The 20,121-nt window shown below is 40.4% G+C and overlaps 1 protein-coding gene across 4 annotated transcripts in view; it reads left to right on the forward strand.

The window, feature by feature from the left end:
• HELLS (helicase, lymphoid specific) overlaps window positions 1-20,121 on the forward strand; it is a 61,538-nt gene that overhangs the window by 8,157 nt on the left and 33,260 nt on the right. For all 4 annotated transcript variants that reach the window (XM_074382608.1, XM_039465355.2, XM_074382607.1 and 1 more), the window contains exons 3-10: window positions 638-760; window positions 5,174-5,230; window positions 9,886-9,922; window positions 10,010-10,074; window positions 13,100-13,138; window positions 15,628-15,855; window positions 16,509-16,691; window positions 18,306-18,449. In XM_074382608.1, coding sequence (XP_074238709.1) covers window positions 638-760; window positions 5,174-5,230; window positions 9,886-9,922; window positions 10,010-10,074; window positions 13,100-13,138; window positions 15,628-15,855; window positions 16,509-16,691; window positions 18,306-18,449 — 876 coding nt within the window. The remainder of the gene's footprint in view (window positions 1-637; window positions 761-5,173; window positions 5,231-9,885; window positions 9,923-10,009; window positions 10,075-13,099; window positions 13,139-15,627; window positions 15,856-16,508; window positions 16,692-18,305; window positions 18,450-20,121) is intronic.

Genomic DNA, 20,121 nt, shown 5'->3' on the forward strand with positions numbered 1-20,121 from the left:
AATTTTCTGCCTTTTAATTTTATATATGATTTGTTTTGTGTTTGAGATGGAGTCTTGCTCTCTCACTCAGGCTGGAATGCAGTGGCATGATTTTGGCTCACTGCAACCTCTGCCCCCTGAGTTCAAGCAATTCTCCTGCCTCAGCCTCCCGAGTAGCTGGGATTACAGGCACATGCCACTACTGCCCAGCTAATTTTTGTTTTTTCAGTAGAGTTGGGGTTTCATCATGTTGGCCAGGCTGGTCTTGAACTCCTGGCTTCAAGTGGTCTGCCCACCTTGGCCTCTCAAAATGGTGAGATTACAGGCGTGAACCACTGTGCTCGGCCTTCAAATGTATTTTAACGGACCTTCCAACTCAATAGATGCTGGAAATCAAAGTCATGTGTTCAGTATTCGAAATTACAATATTTTGATATTTAAACTACATCTACCAGATTGCCTGTTGAACCCAAGAACTGGTTTTTTTTTTTCAGTTATTTGTTCTAGTTTTTGGTTTGAAAAAGAGTTCGTTTGGTTTGAAAAAGAATTTGTTTGGTTTGAAAAATGTTCTTTTAGCCATTTTTATTAAACTTCATGCCAAAAAAATTAATGTATGTCAGAAAGTATTAGTAATTATGGAAATTTTCTCTTTGGATAGGCTCGCATGTCTTGGGATAGAGAGTCGACAGAAATTCGGTACCGTCGACTTCAACATTTGCTTGAAAAAAGCAATATCTACTCCAAATTTTTATTGACGAAAATGGAACAGCAACAATTAGAGGTATGTATATGTAACTGATTATAAGTGAAGGCTTAAAAAATTTTTTTTAAATAGCTTTATTGGCCAGGTGCGGTGGTTCATGCCTGTAATCCCAGCATTTTGGGAGCCCGAGGCAGGCAGACTACCTGAGGTGGGGAGTTCAAGACAAGCCTGACCAACATGGAGAAACCCTGTCTCTAGTAAAAAACACAAAATTAGCCGGGCATGGTTGCGCATGCCTGTAATCCCAGCTACTTGTGAGGCTGAAGCAGGTGAATCACTTGAACCTGAGAGGCAGAGGTTACAGTGAGCTGAGATCGCGCTAAGAGCAAAACTCTGTCTCAAACAAACAAACAAAAATAGCTTTATTGACGTGTACATTATATACAATAAAATGTACGGATTTTAAGTTTACAGTTTGCTGAGTTTGACTAGTAAACATATAGACCTGTGTAACCACCAGCACAATCAAGACACAGTACATTTCCATGAACTCCAAAAAGTTGTTTTGTGCTGGCAGTGATCCCCACCCCACAGTGATGTCCAGCAACCACTGATCTGCTTTATGTCACTATAGACCCTTATTGTTTTTCCCTAGAAAATTCTATAAATTAAATCATGGTATTGTGCTATTGTGAGTAAATAGTTGGTCTTAATCACCATTTCTTGGTATACAGCTCTTGAAATCCCTGGAATCTTCGAAATAATAGTGGCTTTTTTAATGCTGATGATCGATGGCTTAGGTACTAGAAAGCCTGGATTAGAGGGTTGGAATTTAGCCTCACCCTCAATCTCGAGGAAAAGAAGAGAGAAATCATCATGCCTATGTTATGAAGCCTTCATTAAAAACCCAGAAGGGCTGGATGTGGCTCATGCCTCTAACCCCAGCACTTTGGGAGGCCTAGGTAGGCAGATTGCTTGAGCCCGGAAGTTTGAGACCAGCCTGGACAACATGGCAAAATTCTATCTATACCAAAAATAGAAAAATATGCTAGGTGAGGTGGCATGTTCCTATAGTCCCAGCTACTTGGGAGGCTGAGGCAGGAGGATTGCTTGAGCCCAGGAGATTGAGGCTGCAGTGAACCATGATGGCACCACTGCACTCTAGTCTGGGTGACAGAGCAAGATCCTGTCTCAAAGATAAAGCAGGCTAGGCTCAGTGTCTCATGCCTGTAATCCCAGCACTTTGGAAGGCCAAGACGGGCGGATCACTTGAGTCTAGGAGTTTGACACCAGGCCGAGCAACATGGTGAAAACCCATCTCTATCAAAAATATAAAAGTTAGCTGGGCCCCCAGGTACTTGGGAGGCTGAGGCAGAAGGATCGCTTGAACCCAGGGGAATCACTTGAACTCAGGAAGCGGAGGTTTCACTGAGCCGAGATCACACCAGTGAACTCTACCCTGGGCAGCCAAGTAAGACTGTGTCTCAAAAATAAATAAAATAAATAAAAATAAAACAATTCAAAAGGACAGGGTTTGGAGAATTCCTGGAGAGCTGAACACATGGAGGTTCCTGGAGAGGGTGTTGCACCCAGAAAGGGCACGGAAGCTCTGCCTCTTGTGTTCATCTGAATCCTTTGTAATATTTTTATTTTTTTGAAACAGAATCTTTCTCTGTTGCCCAGGCTTGAGTGTAGTGCACCATCTCAGCTGCAATCTCCGACTACTCAGTTCAAGCATTCCTTCCACTTTGGCCTCCCCAGTAGCTGGGACTGCAGGAGCACACCATTATGTCTGTCTGATTTTTGTATTTTTTGTAGAGACACAGTTTTGCCATGTTGCCGAGGCTTGTCGAACTCCTGGGCCCAAGTGTTCCACCTATCCTGGCCTCATAAAGTTCGGGGATTACAGGTGTGAGCCACCGCCCCCAGACTGTCATATTCTTTATAATAAACCAGTAATCATTAATGTTTCTTTGAGTTCTGTGAGCTCCTCTAGCAAATTAGTTAAACCCAAAGAGGGGCTTGTCGGAACCCTGATTTATAGCTATTCAGTCAGAAGTACAGGTAAAACAACTTGGGCCTTGTGATTGGCATCTGAAATTGGTGGGGAAAGTCTTGGTGACTAAACCCTCAACCTGTGGTATATGATTCTATCACCTGGTACTTAGTGTGTGTCAGAATTGAATTCCAGTAGAGGACACCCAGCTGGTGTCACTGCAGATAAGCTTGTTGGGTGTATAGGGAAAACCCCCACACACTGGGTCACAGAAGTCTTTTGTGTTGATTGTTGAGTATGTAGGGAGAAACTGAGTTTGTTTTTTTCTCAATATTCTTTCAGATATGCATTCTTTTTTTTGAAACAGTTTCACTCGTTACCCAGGCTGGAGTGCAATGGCGCGATCTTGACTCACTGCAACTTCTGCCTCCTGGGTTCAGGCAATTCTGCCTCAGCCTCCTGAGTAGCTGGGATTACAGGCGCGTGCCACCATGCCCAGCTAATTTTTTGTATTTTTAGTAGAGACGGGGTTTCACCATGTTGACCAGGACGGTCTCGATCTCTTGACCTCGTGATCCACCTGCCTCGGCCTCCCAAAGTGCTGGGATTACAGGCGTGAGCCACCGAGCCCGGCTCAGATGTGCATTCTTTGTCTTGTTACTTTTGCTCAGCATATTTTTGAGATTTACTCATGTTGTGCCTTTTAGTGGGTCGTTCTTTGTATTCCTGAGGATTCCATTTTTAAAATGTCACTATTGGGGTGTAATTGTCATACACTAAACTGCACATATTTAAAATGTACAGTTCCCTAAATTTTGTTATATGGATATACTTGTGAAGCCATAACAATCATGATAGTGAACATACCCACTGATTCCAAAGAATTCTTTCTGCTCATGTATAATTCTTGTCTCTCATCTGTACCCCATGTTCTATCCACAGATAGCCAATTGCTCTATTTTCTGTTACTATGGATTCATTTGCATTTTCTGTTGGTGATGGGTTCTTTTAGCTTTCGTTGAGTGTCTTCACTTATAGCCAATTGCTCTATTTTCTGTTACTATGGATTCATTTGCGTTTCCTGTTGGTGATGAGTTCTTTCAGCTTTCGTTGAGTGTCTTCACTTACTTTCATTTTTGAAATAGATTTTTACTGGGTGAAGAATTTTTTTCTTCAGTACTTTATTTCTTGGAGTACTTTAAAGATGTTACACTATCTCCTAGCTTGTGTTGTTTCTGAAAAGTGAAAGTCCTGATAATGTCTATATATAGTCTGTAAGCAATTTGACAGCCTTTCTCAATCCCATTACCATTCAGACCTCCTGTCTTGGGCTTTTGTGATTGCTATTTTCTGCCTGGACCTTCTTCCTTTAAGTAACTGTATGGCTTAACTTCATCTTTGAGCTTTGACTGAAATGGTTTCTAGATGAGACCTGCTCTCACAATTTTAAGAAAGTTGCTAACACACTTGATTCTCTTTACCTCGTTCTTTTCTTGCCATTGCACTTTTCATCTGATGTACATCATTTATTGTATTTATTGTTTGTCTTTCCACTACGCTGTTACGAAGATTTAAAAACTTGTGCAAATCGAGAGAATACAGTAAGTCCCTGTGTCCCCGTCACCCACATGTAACAATTATCAGTGGAAATTTTGCTGTTTGTCAAATCTCCTTTTTTCTTTGTTTGAAACCCTTTTATTTTTTATGGTAAAATAAGGCACGGAAAAACAAATACTCAACTTAATGAGTTACATAGCATCTACCCCTTTCACCACCTCTTGGAAATGGTTTAAATTTTTTGGTGTCTTAAAAATTTGTGAGGGTATGTCTAGAACAGCTTTAGTCTCGGAATAAGTTGATCCCTTTTCTGAGCACTCTACTTATTGATGCCCTGTATATTAAGAGGACTTTCTACTTTGGCTGAGAGAATGTGCCTTAATATGCCTGACCTCCTTGGAACAAGAGAGGTTCCACCTGCTTCTTTCTGGTGACTCTTCTGGTGTTGGTTACCATGCACGTATCAGTACTCAGCCTGAGAAGGAGATAACAGCTGGCTTTGTGCATCTTTGTCCTCTCTGGTACTTGACCCTGGGAATGCTACTGCTCTTAAGTTTTGGATTCTGTCTCCTCAACACAAAGAGACTATTGGGCTCTGTTTGGATTTTTCTCCATTTTTTGTACTTTAAAATTGTATCAGGCAATAAGCTGGGCAGTCAGAAGATTAACCTTGTTTCCCTTTTGTCAGCGTTTACAGTCCGTTACTGCATGTTGCTTGAAAACCATTGTTTAATAAATGTTACCTGGATTTTAGTTGTTTAAGGCAGGAGGATAAATCTGTCCCATTACTCCACAAAGGCAAGTTCCTCCCTGTTTTTTAATTATGATAGACCTTAGTTTCTTCATTGTAAACATGTTATTTGAGAATTGATACGTGTGTGTGTTTTTTTTTCATGTTGCACTTCCCACTTATGACATAAGAAAAATTTATCTTATAGGAACAGAAGAAGAAAGAAAAATTGGAGAGAAAAAAGGAGTCTTTAAAAGTTAAAAAGGTAATATAGCCAGCCAGAATATTTTTTATGTCATTTAAATATTGAAGACATACTTATGTATTCTTCTGACTTTTTTGATTGTTTAATTTTGACTTGAGTGATAAACCTAACTTTGATACAAGCAATGCAGAAACATGTAAAATCTATTCTTTTTTTTTTTTTTTTTGAGACGGAGTTTTGCTCTTGTTACCCAGGCTGGAGTGCAATGGTGCGTATCTCGGCTTACTGCAACCTCCACCTCCTGGGTTCAGGCAATTCTCCTTCCTCAGCCTCCCGAGTAGCTGGGATTACAGGCAGGTGCCACCATGCCCAGCTAGTTTTTTGTATTTTTAGTAGAGACGGGGTTTCACTGTGTTGACCAGGATGGTTTCGATCTCTTGACCTCGTGATCCACCTGCCTCGGCCTCCCAAAGTGCTGGGATTACAGGCTTGAGCAACCGCACCCGGCCTGTAAAATCTATTCTTCACTATTTAAGAAATTGAGAAAGAGCCAAAGTATGATCCTTTAGTTTCTTAGTCCATGGATTATTTTGGATGATGACACAATTTGACTTGCTTAATTGGAAAGAATCTGCAAATTTAAACTTCAAGGCATTTTATTTTATTTTATTTATTTATTTTTTTGAGACGGAGTTTCACTCTTGTTACCCAGGCTGGAGTGCAATGGCACGATCTCGGCTCACCGCAACCTCCGCCTCCTAAGTTCAGGCAATTCTCCTGCCTCAGCCTCCTGAGTAGATGGGATTATAGGCACGCGCCACCATGCCCAGCTAATTTTTTGTATTTTTAGTAGAGACGGGGTTTCACCATGTTGACCAGGCTGGTCTCGATCTCTTGACCTCGTGATCCACCCGCCTCGGCCTCCCAAAGTGCTGGGATTACAGGCTTGAGCCACCGCGCCCGGCCGGTATTTTATTTTTATTTTTATTTTTTTTTGAGACAGAGTTTTGCTCTTGTTACCCAGGCTGGAGTGCAATGGTGCGATCTCGGCTCACCACAACCTCTGCCTCCTGGGTTCAGGCAATTCTCCTGCCTCAGCCTCCTGAGTAGCTGGGATTACAGGCACGTGCCACCATGCCCAGCTAATTTTTTGTATTTTTAGTAGAGATGGGGTTTCACCATGTTGACCAGGATGGTCTCGATCTCTTGACCTCGTGATCCACCTGCCTCGGCCTCCCAGTGTGCTGGGATTACAGGCTTGAGCCACTGCACCCGGCCCAGGGCATTTTATAAGTAGCCATTTTATTTGGAGCGCATAATGAAGTGCTAGTTAAAAGAGAAATAATAAAGGTTACATTTATTGAGTACTTACTGTGTGTCAGGTGTGCTATCATGTCTTCTCTTAAACAGTTCTTGTTAGGTAAAGGTACTGTTTTTTTCCCCCATTTTACATAAATAGAGGCTGATGCAAGAAGATAAAAAACATTTTTCATTATTCATGGATTGTGTATTTGTGAATTCACCTACTCACTTAAATTTATTTGTAACCCCAAAGTCAAGATTCCTGACACCATCATGATCATTTACATACACGCTTATGTGCAGAGAAGAAAAAAATTGTAGTTTACCAATGCTGAGCTCAAACATGGGTTGCTGTGCTTTGTTTCAGCTACCATATGTATGTCAAGCATATGTCCTTTTCATGGTCTTTATTTAATATCATTATTTTTGCATGTTTTATGGTTTTGCCTGGTGATTTTGCTGTTAAAATGGCCCTCAACTGTTGTGCCAAAGTCCCGTCTAGTGTTTCGTAGTACAAAAAAGCTGTGATGTGCCTTATGGAGAAACTGTGGCTTGGGTAAACTTCATTGAGGCATGAGGTACAGTGCTGTTGGCCCTGAGTTCTATATTAATCAACATATATATTAAATAAGATATCTTTAAAAACAAACACAAATAAAACAGGATTATGTATTGTTTGCTTGAAAATATCATAACCAGAGTCAGACTCAAGCTTGTATTTTTCCTAGGGGCAGTGAGTCAGTATTGTCATAATGATTTTATTGAACCACAAGTACTGCAGATTGTGAGAGCTGATGCTAACTTGCTGAAAATTGTGGATTTGAACCCAGGATTAGTTTAAGAGCTTCCACTTAGTTTCTATGCTAAACTGCCTTTAATAGGAAGTATCAAAATGCCAATAGGCAGAATGGCTAGCGTAGTTTTTAAGTCCAGTTATTTGATTCTTAGGCTAGTTAATGGTGGTGTTAAAATGCCTGATAAAGTATTTTGCATACTATTTTGCAGCAAAACCCATTATTTAAAACTGGTAATTCTGCTAGGCACGGTGGCTCATGCCTATAATACTTTGGGAAGCTGAGGCATGTAGATTCCTTGAGGCCAGGAGTTTGAGACCAGCCTGGCCAACATGATGAGACCCTGTCTGCTAAAAATACAAAAATTAGCTGGGTGTGGTGGTGCGTGCCTGTAGTCCCAGCTACTTGAGAGGCTGAGGTGTGGGTATAACTTGAACATGGGAGGTAGAGGTTGCAGTGAGCTGAGATTGCATCACTGCACTCTAGTCTGGGTGACAGAGGGAGACTCTGTTCTAAAATAAATGAATAACTAAAACTGGTAATACTGAGTCTACTGGGAGAGAGTATTAAAAAAAAAAAAGAAGTGGGCCGGGTGCGGTGACTCATGCCTGTAATCCCAGCACTTTGGGAGGCCAAGGCAGGCAGATCACCTGAGGTCAAGAGTTTGAGACCAACCTGCCCATCATGGTGAAACCCAGTCTCCATTAAAAATACAAAAATTGAGGTGAAGTCTTGTTCTTGTCCCCCAGGCTGGAGTGCAATGGCTTGATCTTGGCTCACTGCAACCTCTGCCTCCCAGGTTCAAGCGATTCTCCTGCCTCAGCCTCCCAAGTAGCTAGGATTACAGGCGCTCGCCACCATGCCTGGCTAATTTTTGTATTTTTAGTAGAGACAGGGTTTCATCATGTTAGCCAGGCTGGTCTTGAACTCCTGATCACAGATGATCTACCCGTGTTGGCCTCCCAAAATGCTGGGATTACAGGTGTGAACCACCTTGCCTGGCCAGTTCCATCTAGCTTTTTATGCCATGGTTTTGATTTTTTTCCCCCTCTGCATTTTTCCTGAAGATGTCAGCTATTAATTTCTGCCTACTCTAATCGCACGAGTTCTTTTTCAGTATTTTCTTGTTTAATCTTCAGACTTTGTAACTTAATTTTAAAATTCATTATATATATTTTCGTCATTTTGATTTATCATACATGTTGTTCACCTATTCTTGATATAATACTTTCCCAACTCTTACTTTGAAACTTTAAAAAGTTTTTTTAGAGGTGATGTCTCGCTAGCCCAGCCTAAAGTTCACTAGCACTGTAGTAGCTCACTGTGGCTTTGAACTCCTGGGCTCAAGCCATCTTCCCAACTCAGCCTCCTGAGTAGCTGAGACTACAGGTGCATAACACTATGCTCAGCTAATTTTTAAATTTTTTATGGAGTGTGTGTCTTGCTTTTTTGCTCAGGCTGATCTTGCACTCCTGGCTTCAAGCAGTCTTACTACCTAGTCCTCCTAAAGTGCTGGGATTATAAGTGTGAGTCACTGCACCTGGCCAGAAACTTTTTTTTAACATCTCATTTCCCTTGCCTTCCTTACTAATAATTTTCTATTAGTATTCTCTTTTGTTTCTACTTTGAGTTGTAGTTAATGTATGAATTTCATTTACAGTGAATATTCCTTCAATACTCAACCTATTGAATATCTTAGCATGATGTACAGTTAAAGGTGTACTAGGTATTTTTTTTTTTTTGAGATGGGAGTGTCACTCTGTTGCCAGGCTGGAGTGCAGTGGCACAATCTTAGCTAACTGCAACCTCTGCTTCCTGGGTTCAAGCAATTCCCCTGCGTTAGCCTCCCAAGTAGCTGGGACTGCAGGTGCTCGCCACCATGCCCGGCTAATTTTTTTGTATTTCAGTAGTGACGGGATTCCACCATGTTGGCCAGGGTGGTCTTGATCTCCTGACCTTGTGATCCACCCACTTTGGCCTCTCAAAGTGCTGGGATTATAGATGTGAGCCACTGCGCCCAGCCAGATGTACATGGAATTTCTAAATAAAAATGCCAACTATGGGCTGGATGCAGTGGCCTCACGCCTATAATCCCAGCACTTTGGGAGGCTTAGGTGGACGGATCACCTGATGTTAGGAATTCGAGACCAGCCTGGCCAACATGGTGAAACCCCATCTCTACTAAAAATACAAAACTTAGCCGGGTGTAGTGGTGAGCGCCTGTAGTCCCAGCTACTCGGGAGGCTGAGGCAGGGGAATCGCTTGAACCCAGGATGCAGAGGTTGCAGTGAGCCGAGATCGCGCCATTGCACTTTAGCCTGGGTAACGAGTGAAACTCCCCCCCAAAAAAAAAAAAAAAAAAAAAATTGCCAACTATGTTTAATTTTGAAATTTCTTTTCTAAATGGAAAAAAAATATTGACAGAAGTAGAGAACTTGGAAAAAAGCAGAAATTATGGACAAGTTGTAGGGAAATACAGAAGATAACATGCATGTAAGTATAATAGTGAATTGAATGTGGCTTAACTAAGAAACTTTTTTCTCAAGTTAATCAGTGCCTTTTACTGTATAATACTAAAGGTCCTTAGTAAAAACAATATTCTGAATCCTTGTTTTGTAGGGTAAAAATTCAGTTGACCCAAGTGAAGAGAAGCCAGGTAAATATCCTTATTGCAGTTTTGAAGAATATGTGTTTATATTTCTATTTTAATTGCTATAAAAAACAAAATATTCTTTTTTTATAGTCATGAGAAAGAAAAGAGGAAGAGAAGATGAATCATACAATATTTCAGAGGTCATGTCAAAAGAGGTAAAAATAAAAGGGAGAGGGCACTTAACATTTGATGTTGAGTAAAAGGTAGGTTTTGAACCACCTTAAAGCTGTAAGGATGGAATATTCTATATCACATCAAATATATTTTTAATTTAATAGTATGTATCATTTATAGGTGAAGCTGCCAAAATGTTTGAAGCTGTCTACCAACCTTCGGTAGACTTAAGATTAATCTGAAACTAATGTCATCTGACCTTCATAGAAGACTTTTCTTTTTTTGTTGAAATGGATCTCTGTGGCCCATGCTGGGACACAGTCTTGGCTCACCGCAATCTCCATCTTCTGAGTTCAAGCGATTCTCCTGTTTCTGCCTACCGAGTAGCTGTGATTACAGGTGCCCACCACCCTGCCCAGCTCATTTTTTAATTTTTATTAGAGATAGGGTTTCATCGTGTTGGCCAGGCTGGTCTGGAACACCTGACCTCAGGTGATCTGCCCACCTCAGTCTCCCAAAGTCCTGGGATTGCAGGTGTGAGCCACCACTCCTGTCCTTTTATTTTTTAAGTGGCTACTAGGCTTACACCTTTAGATTGTTCTGGTTTTCGTTTTCCTTTCTTTTCTTCCTTCCTGCCTTTCTATCTTCCTTTTCCTTTCTTCTTTTCTTTTTTTTTTTTTTTTTTTTGAGATGGAGTCTCGCTCTTGTTACCCAGGCTGGAGTGCAATGGCGCGATCTCGGCTCACCGCCACCTCCACCTCCCGGGTTCAGGCAATTCTCCTGCTTCAGCCTCCTGAGTAGCTGGGATTACAGGCACGCACCACCATGTCTAGCTAATTTTTTGTATTTTTAGTAGAGACGGGGTTTCACCATGTTTTTTTTTTTTTTTTTTTTTTTTTTTTGAGACGGAGTTTTGCTCTTGTTATCCAGACTGGAGTGCAATGGCGCGATCTCGGCTCACCACAACCTCCGCCTCCTGGGTTCAAGCAATTCTCCTGCCTCAGCCTCCTGAGTAGCTGGGATTACAGGCACGCGCCACCATGCCCAGCTGATTTTTTGTATTTTTAGTAGAGACGGGGTTTCACCATGTTGACCAGGATGATCTCGATCTCTCGACCTCGTGATCCACCTGCCTCGGCCTCCCAAAGTGCTGGGATTACAGGCTTGAGCCACCGCGCCCGGCTACAGCTGGCTAATTTTTAAATTTTTGATAGTGATGAGGTCTCATGTTGCCTAGGCTACTCTTGAACTCCTGGGTTCAAACAATCCTCTTGTGTCAGCCTCCCTGAGAATACAGGTGTGAGCCAGTGTGCCCTGCCTTATGCTGGTTTTCTTGGGTTATTATAGCTAACAGTAATAGCTCTGACTACCAATTATCTTGTGCTTAAGTACCTGGTGGACTTATGTAGCATTTTGCCAGGAACTGTGGAAACCACAGGTGTGGGAATAGAGCTTAAAATTACATCTAATAGCTGGGTGTAGTGGCTCATGGCTGTAATCCCAGCACTTTGGGAGGCTGAGGCGGGTGGATCACGAGGTCAGGGGTTCAAGAGCACCCTTACCAACATGGTGAAACCCCATCTCTACTTAAAAATACAAAAATTAGCCAGGTATGGTGGTGCACACCTATAATTCCAGCTACTTGGGAGGCTAAGGTAGGAGAATCGCTTAAACCCGGGAGGCGGAGGTTTCGGTGAGCTGAGAGCTCACCATTGCACTCTAGCTTGGGTGACAGCATTAGTGTGTAGTAGGTACTTCAAAATCAGAACACTTTATTCTGTATTTTCAGTGTATTTGTCTTTGCTTCTTACCCAGGAATACAAACTCAGATTTCTGTCCACAGAGTCCTAAAGTGGGCTGTAACATGGTTTGGTAGACTTTTTCTGTAAATAGCCAGATAGTAAATATTTTAAGCTTTTGAATAGGTTTTTTGTTGTTGTTGTTGGTTGTTTTTTTGAGACTGAGTCTCAGTCTGTTGCCCAGGCTGGAGTGGAATGGCAGGATCTCATCTCATTGCAACCTCTGCCTCCTGGGTTCAAGCTATTCTTCTGCCTCAGCATCCCGAGTAACTGGGACTACAGGGATGCGCCACCACCCCCAGCAAATTTTTGTATTTTTATTAGAGATGGGTTTCACCATATTGTCCAGGTTGGTCTTGAACTCATGACCTTGTGATCTGCCAGCCTCAGCGTCCCAAAGTGCTAGGATTACAGGTGTAAGCCACTGTGCCCAGCCTCTTTTGAGTAGTTGGTTTTTTTTTTTTTTTTTTTTTTAAGACAGAGTCTCACTCTGTTACCCAGGCTGGAGTGCAGTGTGGCAATCTTGACTCACTGCAACTCCGCCTCCTGGGTTCAAGCAGTTCTTCTGCCTCAGCCTCCTGAGTAGCTGGGATTACAGGTGCGCAATACCACGCCTGGCTAATTTTTGTATTTTTAGTAGAGATGGGCTTTCACCATGTTAGTCAGGCTGGTCTTGAACTGCTGACCTTGTGATCCACCTGCCTTGTCCTCCCAAAGTGATGGGATTACAGGCGTGAACCACCACACCCGGCCTTCTTTTGAGTAGTCTTGTGGGCAACTACTCAACCCTATTCTCTGCTATTGTTGCTTGAAAGCAGCCGTGGACAAACTGTAAACAAGTGAGGCTTTTTCCAGTTTATCCCCTTTCTTTTGCTTAAAAAAAAAATACCTATGTATTTGCTTAGCTGAAGTTGGTCTACAGGCTGTAGACCCCAGGACTGGAGGTTTGTTGTCATGTGTGAATTTGTACTCAGTCTACTCAGATTAAAAGAAAAAAAAAGCTGGAAAATTATGGTATTTAATGAAATATCCCATTGTATAAGTGTTGCCAAATTAGCTAGAATTTTATAAAGTATTATGAGCCAGTTATGTCTGTAGGCTTATTTCTGCGTGAAGGCCCCTAGTTTTTGATTCTCTGTATTTTAATTATCTTGAGAATCTCATCCTTATTTCCTGGCAAAATGAGCACAGAATAAATGCTTGTTGAATAAATAAATAAATAAACTGCTTATATTATTAATTTGTTTTTGTTTTCTCAATCTACTAGGAAATTTTGTCCGTGGTTAAAAAAAATAAAAAGAATGAGGTAAGAATTTTAATATAAAATTAAATTTGAAGTCATTTACGCCCCAGTCACTAGTCCTTTTTCTTTAATCACTAGTGTACATTTTTCTCACTATCCCGTTTCTTTGCTTTAAAAAAAAACACCTATGTATTCACATCTTCCATATCCTAACATTCTTCTTTCCTATTTATCAACTTTAGTTATGTGTTTTATTGCTCGTTCTTGATGTGTAAATGTTAATTTATGGCTCTAGCAATGTGCTTTCATCTTCTGAGTCTGGCAGTGATGCAAGTGTTTGTAACACCATCTGGGTATAAATGGTGAGTCATCTTATGGAACCTGTGGGGGATGCCTTAATCTTGCTTCTGACCTTAAAGATTTTTTAAAGTTTCTTAAAAGTTCTGTTTGAGAAGGCTTGATTTTCGAGCCAGCTCTTCACTGACCCTCATTTTATTTAGAGAGGTTATTTGTTATCTGATTTTTTTATGGCTCAAGTCCTTAAAATTACAGGGTTGCATACGGAAGCAAAATAATCATGACATAAAAATATTCACTAATGGATATGAATTTCAGGTAGTTAATTTACATATCAAAGTTTTTTTAGGCCTTTGGGAAGTTAATGTTATGTTTATAAAATGAGAGATACTCTGTTTAGTCATCATAATTTTGTCCAAAATTTATCCTGTAAACGTCTTGACTTTTATTCTTTTTTAAGTTTAAGAACTGCTTTATGATTGCAGTTATAACCTGCTAGTATAAATATAAGATAAAGGTCATTTTTATAACATTGAGTTAGATTTTTACAGAAAAAGCCTCAATGTAATGTGCTGTAATTTACTATGGGATTTTGGTCTCGTTTTATAACTTAGAGTCAGTAAGTAAGAAACAGAAACAGTTCTTTTTTTTTTTTCTTTGAGACGGCGTCTCTGTCACCCAGACTAGAATGCAATGGTGTGATCTTGGCTCACTGCAACCTCCACCTTGCAGGTTCAAGCGATTCTCCTGTTTCAGCCTCCTGAGTACCTGTGACCACAGGTGGGCGTGGAGATGGGGTTTCATCATATTGGCCAGGCTGGTCTTGAACTCCTGACCTGAGGTGATCTGCCCACCTTGGCCTCCCAAAGTGCTGGGATAACAGGCGTTAGCCACCGCGCCTGGCCAGAAAGAGTTCTTAAGTATGTATTTTAATGAATTTTGACACATGCATACACTTGTGTAACCACCATCCAAATCAAGGTATAGAACATTTCCATTGTAGAGGGATCTCTTCTGTCTTTCTAATTATTTTTCCACCTCTAAACCCAGAGGAGGCCACTTTGTACATCTTTTATAGGCTGGTTTATTATTTCCTTTCTACTCAACATGTCTGTGATACTCATTTATGTTGTTGAGCGTATTAGTAACTGGTTTCTTTTTATTGTTGACTAGTATTCCATCGAATGAATATTAAAATTTTCTAATCCATTTCCTTATTGATAGACATTTGGGTTGTTTGCAATTTGTGACTTTTATGAGTAAGGCTGCTATGATCGTTTGTATACAAGTCCATGTGTAGACATGTTTTTATACTTTTTGCCTGCGTGCTTGGGAATGGAATTGTGTTATATGGCAAATGTATGTTCATAAGAAAGTACAGATGTTTTTTTTTTCCTAAACGCGTCATTTTATTCTCTCATCAGCAATGTATGAAAATTTCAGCTTACATTGTCAGCATTTGATATTGTTAGTCTTTTTAATTTCAGCCATTTTATTAGATGAGAAATGATATCTTGTGTGGTTTTTAACTTGCATTTTCCTAATTACTGCTGAAGTAGAGTGTATTGTTATGTTCTTGATTGTTGTATGTTTTCTTTTGTAAAGTGTCTGTTAATATCTTTCGTCAGTCTTAAGGTGTATTGTATTTTCTCTGTAATAGTTTAGTTATTGAGTAGCGCAATATTAGAAGTTTAGAAGAGAAGTACAATTCTAATGGTCTTTTCAAAAGTATATGTCTGGTAATCATTTTAATTTGTAAAGGTTATTCTCAGATTTTTATATTTTATTTTTGAGGTAGAGTCTCCTGTCACCGAGGCTGGAGTGTAGTGGTTGTGTTGATGGCTCACTGCAGTCTTGACTTCCTGGGCTCAAGTGATCCTCAGCCTCCCAAGTAGCTGGGATACAGGCAGTTGCATGCAACCACGCCCAGCTAATTTTTTGTATTTTTTGTAGAGACAGGGTTTCACTGTGTTTCCCAAGCTGCTCTTAAACACTTGGACTCAGGTGATCTTCCTGCCTAAGCCTCCCAAAGTGCTGTGATTATAGGATTAGCCACTGTGTCTGGCCTGTTGTTATTTTTTTTAGTGGTTTTTCATTTGTAGAGGGATGGAGATATCTCCAGTTTTTAATCCAGATGGAGTCTTATTTTTCATTACCTAATGACTTGGTAGATTTTGTTAATCACATTTTCTGATAAATGGTGGCTTAAGGCAGCATTTTGTATCAAATTTCTAATTAAACTTTTTTCTTTGCAGGATGAAAACTCCTCTTCTACTAATCTCTGTGTAGAAGATCTTCAGAAAAATAAAGAGTCGAATAGTATAATTAAAGATAGATTGTCTCAAACGGTTAGGCAGAATGCGAAATTCTTTTTTGACCCAGTCCGGAAATGTAATGGTCAGCCAGTGCCTTTTCAACAACCAAAGCACTTCACAGGCGGAGTGATGCGATGGTACCAAGTAGAAGGCATGGAATGGCTTAGGGTAATGAATCGTCATAATAAAAGATACTGGTTTATTTCTATTTTAGCCTAGTAATGTGATGTACCACAATTTGAGTCATTTCTATCATGTTTCACTATTATATATTTGTGTGTGCATACTTACTTTCTAATTTCTTTTTTTTTTGAGATGGAGTTTCACTCTTGTTACTCAGGCTGGAGTGCAATGGCGCGATCTCGGCTCACTGCAACCTCCGCCTCCTGGGTTCAGGCAATTCTCCTGCCTCAGCCTCCTGAGTAGCTGGGATTACAGGCACGTGCCACCATGCCCAGCTAATTTTTTGTATTTTTAGTAGAGACGGGGTTTCACCATGTTGACCAGGATGGTCTCGATCTCTTGACCTCGTGATCCGCCCGCCTCGGCCTCCCAAAGTGCTGGGATTACAGGCTTGAGCCACCGCGCCCGGCCTTTCTAATTTCTTTACTGTGAATTTTTAGAAGTAGAAATTACCTTGTTAAAGCTTCCAGCACTTTTATGGCTTTGATAAAGGACTTTTCACAGTGTTGTTATAATTTATGGTGTTTTTAACATAATTCTTATCTTTGGGTATGAATTTTTTAAAAAAGAAATAAACTATTATAACCCTGTAGGTGTTTATATACAGGTTTAAATGCAGTATCTATTATTTTGTCTAGATGCTTTGGGAAAATGGAATTAATGGCATATTAGCAGATGAAATGGGATTGGGAAAGACAGTTCAGTGCATTGCTACAATTGCATTGATGATTCAGAGAGGAGTACCAGGACCTTTTCTTGTCTGTGGCCCATTATCTACACTTCCTAACTGGATGGCTGAGTTCAAAAGATTTACACCAGATGTAAGACATGCTTCCTTATGTTAAAATTATAATTTTACCTGTTTTCGTCTGCTTTGTTGTTGTAGGAATTGTAGAACTTCTATAATTACGTTGGTTCCTGTATAATTATTGCGTCTGATTTGACTTAATATGTGGAATACCCTAATTTAAATTTATATAGAATAGGTTTTGGAAATCTCTGACATCTTTCCTGAAATATTCCTGAATGATTTTCAATGCATTGGTTAATTTGATTCAAGTGAGACAGACTTAAGTAGAATTTTTATTTAAAATTCTGCCTATTCTGCACTTGATCTTAGCCTAAAGGCTGAGAAGTGAGTTTTCTGGGTTTTTTTTTTTTTTTTTTTTTAACTTTTTTTTCTGTACATGTCTTCTGCAGTTTTTTTCCTTTTTTTTTTTTTTTTGAGATGGAGTCTCTGTTGCCCAGGCTGGAGGGCAGTGGTGTAATCTGGGTTCACTGCAACCTCTGCCTTCCACGTTGAAGCAATTCTTGTGCCTCAGCCACCTGAGTAGCTGGGACTACAAGCATGTGCCACCATGCCCAGCTAATTTTGTATTTTTAGTAGAAACGGGGTCTTGTCATGTTGGCAAGGCTGGTCTTGAACTTCTGGCCTGAAGAGATTCTCCCACCTTGGCCTCCCAAAATGCTGGGGTTATAGGTGTGAGCCACTGTGACCCTCGTGCCCAGCCCTTCTGTGCATTTTTGCCTCATGAGAAATATATGTATTCTAGAAGTAGCATAACTCTCTGTCTCATTTTATATATTATTATTTTTTGAGATGGATTCTTGCTCACTCGCCAGGCTGGAGTGCAGTGGTGCAGTCTCGGCTCATTGCAACCTCTGCCTCCCAGGTTCAAGCAATTCTTCTGCCTCAGCCTCCCAAGTAGCTGGGGTTACAGGTGTGCACCTCCACACCTAGCTAATTTTGTAGTTTTAGTAGAGATGGGGTTTCTTCATGTTGGTCAGGCTGGCCTCAAACTCATCACCTCAACTGATTCGCCCCCCTTGGTTTCCCAAAGTGCTAGTATTACAGGCGTGAGCCATCCTGCCCAGCCCGTATATTTGTTTTTCTGGCTATATATTTTTTACAGACAGGATGTTTCTCTGTCACCCAGACTGGAGGGCAGTGGTACCATTCTGGTTCATTGTGGCCTTCACCTCCCAGGCTCATATGAGCCAGCCTTCTCACACCCCTGAGTAGCTCATGTGAACCTCTCACCTCACCCCACTGGGTGAGTAGCTGACACTACAGTTGCGTATCATCACACTCAGCTAGTTTTTGTATTTTTTATGGAAATGAGATTTCTCCATGTTGCCCAAGTTCATCTTGAACTACTCCTGGACTTTATAGATTTGCCTGCCTTGGCTTTTCAAAGTGCTGGGATTACAGGTGTGAGCCATTGTGATGGGCCTGACATTTTTTTTTTTTTTTTTTAGTTTCTCCTGTAGTAATTCAATGATTTGTTAGAATTACTTGGCTTATTTTGTTACAGAAAAATAGAACTAAAATTTTAAAAAATTATATTTATTCTCAGAATGATTCCTATGTTCCAAATAATCGATGTTTATGTTTCCTTCTTAAGTTTGTTATAAATCTGTATACAATTTTTCAGATCCCTACTATGTTATATCATGGAACCCAGGAGGAACGTCAAAAATTGGTAAGGAATATTCACAAACGGCAAGGGACTCTGCAGATTCATCCTGTAGTGGTTACATCATTTGAAATAGCCATGAGAGACAGAAATGCATTACAGGTACAAATGGTCTTCATTGGTTTCTTTGTAATATATAAAGGATGTTTTTCTTAATTTATACTGCTTTCTTACCATCCGGAAGCATTTGTTTAATTTAGTTGTTGTTAAAGGAATAGATTATATTGAACATATGCCTGTAGAACCTGCAAGCTTATATTAACAGAGTGATTGGGGTGAAGGTTGTCGTTTGTAGCAATATAATTAAAGCTTATGGCAGTTTAACCTATGGCTGTAATGCCATTTTAATATCTTAGAATCATCCAGAAATAGACCTAATCTCTGAAGATACTACAGATATATTTGTGACAGGTTCTTTGAATATATGGAATTTACCTATCCTTTGTATTTTAATCAAATAAGAGTATTTGAAGACAAGTTGTTTTTAGACTATCTTATTGGACTTTTGGTAAAATTTTCATTTCTGTTTTTCCTGATGTTCTAGCTAGTTACTTATTAATTGTCCAGTTAGCGTAACAATTGGAAAATTGACCTTTTTTCTTTTGTGCCTTCTGTTAATTCATTTATTGGTGTTTTGAGCTTCTTCCTCCCTGCTTGACCTCATTCATTTTTCTCTTTACTGCTTTGTTTTTCCTTTCTCTTACCATGTGAGAACACTGCTTAGTGTAGTCCCCTTAGGTTTGTCTTGCTTGTTTGGAGATAGGAAAGTACTTAATGGTTTCAATATAAAATCTCAAAACACATAAGTCATAAATGGAATAATTATGGCTTGTGTAATTATGACCAGTATTGTCAGGTTTTGCATGTGTGCTGGTAAAACTTTGGAATATGATTTGCGGAAGTCTTAGCTCAGGAGTTTAGCAGTTTATGAATGTAAACTCCAGGCCGGGCATGGAGGCTCATGCTGGTAATTCAGCACTTTGGGAGGCTGAGACAGGCAGATCCCTTGAATTCCAGACCAGCCTGGCCAATATGGTGAAACCCTGTCTCTATTAAAAATACAAAAATTAGCTGGATGTGGTGGTGCATGTCTGTAATCCCAGCTCCCTGCTGAGGCACAAGGATTTCTTTAACTCGGGAGGTGGAGGTTGCAGTGAACTGAGTTTGTGCCGCTGCACTCCAGTCTGGGCTACAGAGAGACTGTCTCAAAAAAAAACCAGGAACCGGTTTTGTGGAAGACAAGTTTTCCATGGACCATGGGGATGGTTTTGGGATGATTGTAGTGCATTACAATTATTGTGCACTTTATTCTTACTATAAAATTGTAATATATAATGAAATAAAAGGGCTGGGCATAGTGGCTCACACCTGTAATCCTAGCAGTTTGGGAGGCTGAGGCGGGCAGATGCACTTAAGGTTAGAAGTTTGAGACCAGCCTAGCCAATATGGTGAAACCCCGTCTCTAGAAAATACACAAAAACTAGCCAGGCATGGTGGCATGTTCCTGTAATCCCAGCTCCTCAGAAGGCTAGGACAGAAGAATTGCTTGAACATGGGAGGCGGACATTGCAGTGAGCTGAGATCACACCACTGTACTACAACCTGGGCAACCGAGCGAGATTATAATCATAATTATACAACTCACCATAATGTAGCATCAGTGGGAGCCCTGAGCTTGTTTTCCATCTAGGGATGATGGGAGACAGTGACAAATCATCAGAAATTAGATTTTTATAAGGGGCGTACAACCTAGATCCCTTGGATGTGCAGTTCA

Source organism: Saimiri boliviensis, chromosome 12 (assembly GCF_048565385.1).
Source record: "Saimiri boliviensis isolate mSaiBol1 chromosome 12, mSaiBol1.pri, whole genome shotgun sequence".
Taxonomy (NCBI): domain Eukaryota; kingdom Metazoa; phylum Chordata; class Mammalia; order Primates; family Cebidae; genus Saimiri; species Saimiri boliviensis.